The sequence below is a fragment of the Henckelia pumila genome, unplaced genomic scaffold, assembly GCF_033568475.1.
Source record: "Henckelia pumila isolate YLH828 unplaced genomic scaffold, ASM3356847v2 CTG_466, whole genome shotgun sequence".
Classification (NCBI taxonomy): Eukaryota; Viridiplantae; Streptophyta; class Magnoliopsida; order Lamiales; family Gesneriaceae; genus Henckelia; species Henckelia pumila.
In genome coordinates, this window is record NW_027331833.1 from 2361584 (window position 1) to 2371886 (window position 10303).

The window sequence follows — 10303 nt, forward strand, 5'->3', positions numbered from 1 at the left end:
GCCCAACGAGAAAGAAGAGAAAAGAGAAGCAACCCAAAGAATAGCACAAAGCTAGGAGAAGAGTAGACACTCAACCTACGCCCTCACCCTCACGCTCACAAGCTCTCTCTCAATCTCTCGCTCTCAAAATCTCTCGGGAGCAGAAGAAAAGGGAACGCTCTGGCGGCTCACACACATCAGACAAGGGCAAGAGGGAATAAATATAAGGGCTTAAGATATGAGCAGGGAAATAACATAATATGGGCCAAAGCCCAACACATATAAAGACAAAATGAGTTGAGTCTAGTTGTGAGTGCCCATTCAGAGTCCAGACGGTGGTCTTCGTGTAATATTGAAATTGAAATGGAAATTATTGATTTTTTTATTAAGAAAAAAGTTTTACACGAAGACCACCGTCTTGACTCTGGAATTGAAAGTATTGATTTTTTTTATATGACAATTACGCGTCGTGGATATATCAAATTTAGCTCGACCATTGAAATCATTCGGTGCATATTTAGTAAATTATTGGTATTATGACATCAAAATTTGCAAATCAAATGAGTCATCGAAACCACATTGATCAAGTTTTGTATGACAGGCTCGTTCGAAAAAGTATTAAAAGAAAAAATAAAATTCCTAAACATTGGTCATATGTTCACCTACTCCACCAACTCGGATACCTCATTGGATGCATGATCAAATAAATTTTTACTTATTAGCTTGGAAAAATTATAACATTGGTTCTTTATTTTACCCCTGAAAAAAAAAATAGTCCTGTAAGCTTTCAATGCCCGATTTTAATCCAAAAAATCGGTTCTTTTCATCAATTTTAATCGTTTTCAAGACCAACCCGAGGATGATGGATAACTTTATTTGACGATTTAATAATAAAATATTAAAAACGAGAATTAAAAAAAAAAGATTAAAAACGGAAAAAAGCAAAATCATAATCTTCTTTATGGACGACCAGGTCCCACCAAAAGGAACTATACAATGCTTTATATTATATTATCTATTTGTCCGCGCGCACGCCAGATATGTACGGACACTAACTAATTAGTGAGACAAGTAGCATCATAATTATAGAGTTATTTGCACTAAACACTTTTGTGAAATATTAAAACTGCAAATTTTTTCTCTGTGAAATTTTAATAGGCATATTCAACCTTGATCTTTTAAAAAATTAGCACACTCGCCCCTTCAGATGAGTGATTGTTGCGCACGCGCCCCTCATGCGACTGGGCAAAGATTTTGATATTTTTTTTCACCAAATACCCCTGTGAAATATTAAAAATGCATATTTGACCCCAGTAAAAATAATTTTTAAATCTATTCAACCTATAATACACAATTTTTATTAAAAATCTAATTATAAAATATTTAGCAAACACTTTTTCTTTTATTAATTTTTTTTATTTTAAATTTTAAATTTATTATGGTTATATAATTGTTTTCTAAAAAAATTATTATTTTATCTTGTTATCATTATTTTATTAAATTTTCTTCTTGTTTCCAACTTTTCAATTAAAAATGCATTCATAAACGAGATTTAGATACCTAAAAGTACCAAAATATTAAATCAAAATGATAATTTCATTCATATTAATTTTCAATTTAAGATTATAGATTTTTGAACCAAAATCTAAATTTTTTAAACTGCATTGCAGAATTTCCATTAAATAATAATACACAATACTTATTAAGATCTAATTATAAAATATTTTTCAAAAATTTTTAAATTTATTTATTTTTATTTTTTATTTTAAATTTATAATTTATAATTAATTTATTTCTAAAAAAATTAATACTTTAACTCGTTATCATTATTTTATCAAATCACTTTGTGTTTTCAACTACTCCATTAAACATGATTCATAAATAAGGATTTAAATATCTAAAAATACCAAAATATTGAACCAAATGATAAGTTCGTGAATGTTACTTTTTCGATTTAGAATTATATAAGCATGTTATTTTTTATTATTTATTACAAATTGTGCAATGCATATTCTCGAAAAAATTAAATTTTGGTTCAATAATATATAGTCATAAATAAAAAAAACAATATGTTTGAACTTATCGGTTTAGTTCAATATTTTGGTACTTGAAATTATTTAAATATTTGTTTATGAATGCATGTTTAATGAAAAAGTTGGAAACAAAGAAGAAAGTTTATTAAAATAATGATAACAAAATAAAATAATAATATTTTTTAGAAAATAATTATATAATCATAATAAATTTAAAATTAAAAATAAAATTAATAAAACGAAAAGTGTTTGCTAAATATTTTATAATTATATTTTAATAAAAATTGTGTATTATGGGTTGAATAGATTTAAAAATTATTTTCACAGGGGTCAAATATGTATTTTTAATATTTCACAGGAGTATTTGGTGCAAAAAAATATCAAAATCTTTGCCCAGTCGCATGAGGAGCGCGTGCGCAACAATCACTCACCTGAAGGGGCGAGTGTGCTAATTTTTTAAAAGGTCAGGGTTGAATATTCCTATTAAAATTTCACAGGGGAAAACTGTGCATTTTCAATATTTCACAGGGGTGTTTGGTGCAAATAACTCAAATATTTTGTCTTTCTTGGACTTATAGTTTTAAATTGATTGAGATTCTTTTAAATTGAAAATTATCTTTAACTCAATTAATTTATTTCCTTAGTATGATTTGAGATATTATTGTATTTATCATAATATTTTTTTATCTCATATCTTAATATTTCATTTCCTTATCTTTGTAGATTTAATTTGATCAAAAGGAATAAGATCAGGTTTATGGAAGAAATTTCACGCCTACATGGAAACTAGAATAAAGAATAATTCTTCTCTATATATTGAAGAGGCGTGTACAAGAGAAAAAGAGATCAAGCAACTGAGTTTTTCTTAGAGCTTAAAACATACGACTTAAGAGAATTCTGGAGAGATTCTGAAGCTTGTGTTGATCAACATTATTTGATTGCCTTGATTGACTTGAAGCATTGGAGAACACTTGAAGATCAAATATTGAAGAGTGTGTTGTTCTCATCGAGTTTTGGCATCAAGGATTCGTCTCCTTGTTTTTTTGATTTCTTTATTCTTTTTTTGTATAGAATGTTTAGGAGATGATTTGTTATTTATTTTCTCGCTTACTTTAGAGATAATTGATTTTTACAATAATTCACTAGTTTTAGGGTTTGTAAACTCTTTTATCTATTTTCTAGTCAAAGTTTTTTCATGAGTCATTGCAAGAGTATTTTATACTCTTTCTTAAATATCTGAGTCACGCTTTTACAATTTTCCGCTGCATGTTATTGGAGGTGTTGTCAACATCCTGTGACAACATCTAAATCTTTGTTTATGTGCAACCATTTATTCCTTACAAGTGGCATCAGAGACATATTCTTGATACACTAAGAATTGATCCTGGTTTGTTTATTTTTTTTTTTACAGGGAATAATATGGACTCATCTACTACTGCAAACTCGTTTTTGAAACCTCCGGTTCTTGATGGCACAAATTATGCTTTGTGAAAGACAAGGATGCGCTTTACGATCAAAGCTATGGATGAACGTGCTTGGCAGAGTATTCTTACCGGTTGGACTGCACCTAAGGTCATGGACAAAGAGGGTGAATATATCATAAATCCAGAAACTACATGGACAACTGAGGAGGCACAAATCTCAAGCTTTAATGCTAAAGCTATCAACGCTATATTCCCAAGTGTGGACATGAGAATTTTCGGACTTATTGCTGATTGTGTTACTGCCAAGGACAAATGAGATACTCTTCTTGAGCATTGTGAAGGGTCTGCAAGTGTCAAGAGAACAAGGATGAGGCTACTATCCTCGAAATTTGAAAATCTCAAAATGAATGACAATGAAACGATTTCTGAATATGATCAGCGTATTTGAGAGATGACCACTGAGGCATTCACTCTTGGAGAACAAATTGCTAATGAAATGGTGGTGAACAAAGTTCTTCGATCACTGTCGGAGAGATTAAATGGAAAAGCTTGGGCTCTTGAGGAAGTAAAAGATACTTCGAAGATGAAGTTGACAGAATTGATTATAATTCTTCAAGTGTTTGAGATGAATATTACAACACAGAAGAAGGACAAATGAAAATCAATAGTATTTCAGGCATCAAATGACTCATATGAGGATTATGTTCAATTTCGATAAGAAGTTCTTCAATCTGACCTAAAGAATGATACGATCTCACTCATCACCAAAAATTTCAATGAATATCTAAAAAATATGAAGGAGATCAATAAATCTGATCAGAAACTTAAGGCAACAATGTTTTCTAACAAGCCTTTGAGAATTGCTGGGCCAGATCAATCACCCAGGAAGTTTCTTGATCCTCACAAGCCTTGATTAATGTTGGAAGGGAAGAAGAAGCATGCTTTAAAGAAGATAGACATTGTACAGTGTCATGCATGTCAAGACTTTGGACATTATGCAAATGAGTGTGTGAATACTCTTCGGAAGGGAATGAACACATCCTTGAGTGATGAAGAGTCTGAAGAAGATGAAGAACAGGAAGATGAAGAAATTAAGTCATATAGGTCTATCAGCTTTACTGGAAAGCAAGAAGTTTTTTCAAGTCAGTCCATTAGGTGTTGCCGCAGGTGTTTCCACACCTGGCCGCAACATCTCCCAAAGGTCAGTATGTTTAACTTCTTCTACTGCTAATGATAAGTGCAATTCTGATGCAGGTGATGAAATAATGTCTATAGAAGATGTTCGTTTGATGTATGAAGAGTTATATTCTGACTGGATTAAAAGGAATAAGTCAAATAATATTCTTTCAAAAAAAAAATTCTGATTTGAAGACTGCTGTGTCAAAACTTGAAGTTGTGCTGAGTAATAAGGACCTGAAATTGTGTCAGGTAAAGGACACTAGCCAAGTTTAATTCAAGTACAAACAAGCTTGATTCTTTGCTCATGATGGGAAGATATGGTAAGGCTGGATTAGGATTTAAAAACAAAAAATTTGAGGTTGGTGAATCCTCAAAAGGTCTTGTGTTTGTTAAAGAAAGCTGCTGTGCAGGAAGCTCACCCAAAAATATCACACCAACCGAACCACCAAAAGGGAATTTACAGCCTACTGCTCCGAAAAAGTATGGAAGAAAACGTAAGTTTATATGTCACTACTGTCATAGACTTGGTCATATCAAATCATAATGCTTTAAGTTGCAAGAAGATTACAGACAAAGATCTCCATCTAAAGTGTTGCCTAAGGTGTTGCACAACACCTCACACAACATCTCTGAGAACAGATCTACTGTAAAAAAGGTTTGGGTACCAAAAGTTGATATTCACTGTTATATGATCTATACTACTTTGAAAACTAATGTTTCAGGTGCATGGTACTTTGATAGCGGTAGCTCACGTCATATGACAGGTTCCAAGAAATTTGTCACTGATTACGTCGAACAGAAGAGTGGAAAAATAACCTATGGAGGAGGTTCGAAGGGAAATATTGTTGAAAAAGGCACATTGAATATTGTTGGTTTGCCAAAGCTTCACAACGTACTTCATGTTGAAGGGCTTACAGCAAATCTAATAAGCATTAGCCATCTTTGTGATGATAAATTGCATGTTAAATTTGATAAGAAATTATGCAAAGTATTTGACAGCTCTAACTTGTGTGTAATGACAGGTACAAGGTCATCTAATAACTGTTATCAACTTGGAGAAGAGATGGCTTGTATACACACAAAATTGACAGAATTTGACCTACGACATCAAAAATTGGGTCATGCAAATTTCAAGACTTTGAAGAACTTAAGTAATCTTGATGCTGTTAGAGGTATGCCTAATTTGAAATCTGGAATTCCATTTGTGTGTGAAGAATGTCAAAAAGGAAATCAAACCAAGGGTGTCACACCAGATGTTGCCAACGTCTGAGACAACACGTTGTCTTGAGCTTATACATATGGACATAATGGGTCCAATGGATGTTGAAAGCTTCAGAGGTAAGAAATATTCTTTTGTCTGTGTTGATGATTTTTCAAGATATACCTGGGTGAATTTTTTGAGAGAAAAATCAGACACATTTGATACCTTCAAGAAACTGCTCACTAGGATTGTGAATATGTACAACCTAAAGGTAACAGAATTTGCACTGATCATGGTAAGGAGTTCAAAAACTCTTTTTTTTTTGCAAGTTTGTGTTATAAGAAAGGTATTTCTGATTAATTTTCTGCTCCTAAAACTCCACGGCAAAATGGAATCGCTGAAAGAAAGAATAGAACTTTGCTAGAGATGGAAAAAGTGATGTTAAGTTCAAAGAATATTTTAAAACATTTTTGGGCAGAAACCTTAAACAATGCATGTCATATTTCGAATAGGGTATATTTGAGGAATGATTCTACTATGACATCCTATGAAATTCTCATGGGAAATAGGTCAAACCTTAAGTATTTTTGTGAGGCCCGGTTACTCTAATTACATTTAATTATCATACAAACAAATAATTAGAAGTCAAAGCAGCGGAAAAACGATTTAAAATAAATTTTGGGCCTATAAAAATTTCGACATGACCTCCCCGTAAGTAGGACACCCAAAATACACAGACAACAGTTTATTTAAAATAACTAAAACTAGGACCTCAACAAACTTAAACATCACACAACCATGTGCCGGCCAGGCACGAAAACAAATTAAAACAGTTAACACATACCTGAGCCGACAAGGCTTGATAATAATTTAAAACATAGCAGGAACTCTCAAATACAACACAAATACATCGGGGCATCTCCCCGAAGAATATAAAATTGACTCTAACATAATACATAATATAACTCCGATAATACATAATATAACTGGGAGACAAGACATGATCCAACCTCCTCAACGAGCTCCGCCAGCGGACCCTCCGCCTGGTGCTGAAAAGTCACTTGGGTAGCCTACCATGGTGCCAAACAGCAGCCACAGTAGCCCCCCAGAATTAACTGAGGTTAGGATTCTGGTATGAAACAGTTAGGCAACAACAACAAAACATATAAACTATGCATAAACACATTATAAAATGTAGTATGCAATGCATGAACTGGGCTCAAAGTAAACGGGATAACAGGAGCCAACAAACGGTACGATAACAACTGGAACAATGCTCGAGCTAGAACACAGGGGAGCTACATCGTCATGTAACTAAACCGCCCTACCAAGTATGCGAGGTATGTCGTGCTGGGTGAAATTAAACACCCACGACTCGGCCTCCAGACAGCTGATAACAATACAACAGATAGGCACAATAACGAACAACATACGATGTCAAGATTCCAAGTGCATATCACACAGAAAACGCATCAAGGAATAGACAATCATAATTTCGGTCTCAGGGATACTAGGCATAAAAAGCCACCAGCTGATTCCCGAAATAACAATACGTGTGCCCAGAGTACAATACAACATGATAACGGGTAACAAGAATGATAGGGCTCAACGTGTGATGTAGTGAATATCATGCCCTATTCTAAATGCCACAAAATATATCAAATAATTTAACATATAAACAATGAGGCATTTAAATTCACATAATCCATATAGTTCACGTAATCAACATAATATCGGCAAAACAATATTTATATTTTTATCGTTGTATGTTACCAACCGTAACATACCTATACCAATTCAAACGAAGGTCCTCAACTCTAATTCCCAAAGTTTCGGCCTACAACACAATTAATATTCCAATATATATCAAAACGATGCGATATAACCAACGAAATCAAATTAAATCCAAGCGGGTAAAATCCCAATATCGAGCAGCCCACTATACCTCAACTAAACCAGTTGGAAACTCACGCTCAAGGCTGGAAGAAGGGATTAAAACATCACAACTCGAAGCTAAACTAGCTGGACCGTAGCAACCTTCGAACTCGCCGAAAAGCTCGCCGGAAAATGGCTGGAAAAGGGGCAAACGAACAGGGGAAGGTTCAGCTATCCTTAAGCTTCGAAATACAGCATAAATATTGTCTAAAATACTCCAAGATCGAAGTTAGTTACCTTGAAGAAACACAGCAGAAATAGCAGCACGACCAGCTTCTGAAAGTGGGTCGATTCGTGCCTAAACGTGGACCAAAATGAGCGATTATTAGCTTCAATCGAAGCCACGGATGTAAGGAAGAAAACCCAACAAACGAATCGAATTTTGGACTCCGAACGAAGAAGTTATGGGCAATTTACCGGAGCTGCGCAGAGGGGTGACGGGAGTGACGGGATTTGGAATTAGGGAAGAACTTTTCTTTTCTTTTCTCTTTCTTTTCTTTATGCGTGTGATGTATATATGTAAGGGTGTGTGTTTGCCTCTATTTAATTATTATTTGGGCAACTTGACACAGTCCAGATATTTTAACGCTCGTGTATTATTTTAGCTCTAATATATATTTTATATCGTTTAAATCTCGATATTCAAAAATACATATTTTTTTTAATACACTTTCTAATTTATTTGGCATAAATAATTATTTTTACTTAACATCTCAATAATTATTCTAATTATGCCAAATTACCAGATAATTAACTTCTGGGTCTTACATTTCTCCACCACTAAAAAACAAATTTCGTCCTCGAAATTTCAGTTTACACACATACATCTGAAACGCAATACACCACAATTCTATGCTAGGAATCAAACAAATATGGATAAGAAGTTCTTATCTTCTCCTCTGTCTCCCAAGTAGATTCCTCTACCCCATGCCTCGACCACTGAACTCGAACTAGTGGTACAACTTTGTTGCGAAGAACTTTCTCCTTGCGATCCAGGATACACATAGGATACTCAGTATAAGACAATGCTGGATCCAGTTCAACCTCATCAGGCTGAATGACATGAGACGGATCGGGCTCATACTTACGCAACATAGATACATGAAACACATCGTGGATGCCATCCAAAGATTGTGGCAACTCCAATCGATAAGCACAAGACCCAATACGTTCAACAATTCTATAGGTACCAATGTATCGAGGTGACAACTTACCTCTCATACCGAAGCGAACAACACCTCTAAACGGTGAGATTTTCAGAAATACAAAATCTCCAACTTGAAATTCCAAAGGTTGACGACGTTTATTTGCATAGCTTGCTTGTCGATCTTGGGCAGCTTTCATTCTTTGACGGATCAATTGAACTTTGTCATGCATTTCCTGAACAATCTCGGGTCCAGTCAATTGCTTTTCACCGAACTCATCCCAACAGAGAGGTGATCTACATCTACGACCATACAAAGCTTCAAAAGGAGCCATACCTATAGTCACTTGAAAACTGTTATTGTAAGAAAATTCCACTAATGGTAAAGCTTCTTGCCAACTGTCTTTAAAATCCATAATTACAGCTCTAAGCAAATCCTCAAGAGTTTGGATTGTACGCTCAGTTTGACCATCGGTCTGAGGATGGTATGCAGTACTCATCGCAAGTCGTGTACCCATTTCTTTTTGAAAGCTAGTCCAAAACTTTGAAGTAAATCTAGGGTCACGATCAGAGACTATTGCAACTGGAACTCCATGCAGTCTCACAATATTCTCAATAAACAAACGAGCCATTTTCTTATACGAGTAAGTCTTCATACGGAATAAAGTGAGCTGACTTGGACAATCTATCAACCACTACCCAAATGGCATCGAAGTGACGAGAAGTACGTGGCAAATGAGTGAAAAAATCCATAGCCACATGTTCCCAGTTCCACTGAGGAACTTCAAGACTGTGCAGTAATCCTCCTGGTCTCATACGTTCTGCCTTGACTTGCTGACAGACCATACAACGAGATACAAACTCAGCTACATCCTTCTTCATGTTCTTCCACCAAAATTGAGGTCTGAGAATATGATACATTTTCTTGCCTCCTGGGTGAATGTTATAACGAGTGCAATGAGCTTCATTAAGGATGGCTGTGCGCAAGTCAGGAATATCTGGGACAACTAATCTTCCATTCAATCGAAGAGAGTCATCTAAATAAATTGAAAATCCAGATTGATGTCCTTGAGTAACTAAATCATAAGAATTCTGGATCTGATCATCCGACTTCTGGGCACCTTTAATAATCTGAATCAACTCAGGTTCAACAGAAATCTGAGAAACACAGATAGCATTCCCTTGAATCTGAAAATTCAAACCAGAAGTGCAGATATCCTCGTGCAACTTAGAAATATAGATTGAGGAGAGTTGAGCATCATTATCGACTTTACGACTCAAAGCATCAGCAATGACATTCACTTTTCTCGACTGATATTGGATCTCACAATCATAATCTTTCAAAAGATCCATCCAACGTCTTTGTCTCATATTCAAATCAGATTGAGAAAATAAATATTTGAGACTT

At 34.5% G+C, this 10303-nt stretch overlaps 1 protein-coding gene and 1 long non-coding RNA gene across 3 annotated transcripts; both read right to left on the minus strand.

The window, feature by feature from the left end:
* Positions 1–6509: 6509 nt before the first annotated feature.
* LOC140872664 (uncharacterized) lies at positions 6510–8247 on the minus strand. Of its 2 annotated transcripts, XR_012147878.1 has the most exons (5): positions 8169–8247; positions 7989–8049; positions 7762–7887; positions 7604–7653; positions 6510–6886 (listed from the first exon to the last, which is right to left on the minus strand). It is a non-coding gene; the product is annotated as an uncharacterized lncRNA (long non-coding RNA). The 2 variants fall into 2 exon arrangements; XR_012147877.1 differs by having other exon boundaries at positions 7989–8229.
* Positions 8248–8606: 359 nt separating this feature from the next.
* Positions 8607–9128, minus strand: LOC140872513 (uncharacterized). The gene has a single exon (XM_073275361.1). It carries the CDS (start codon positions 9126–9128, stop codon positions 8607–8609), a length of 522 nt encoding a protein of 173 aa, XP_073131462.1.
* Positions 9129–10303: the final 1175 nt, after the last annotated feature.

Excerpts from the sequence above, each read along its gene's own strand:
- LOC140872513 (XM_073275361.1), bottom strand. The coding sequence starts at position 9,128 with ATGCATGACAAAGTTCAATTGATCCGTCAAAGAATGAAAGCTGCCCAA.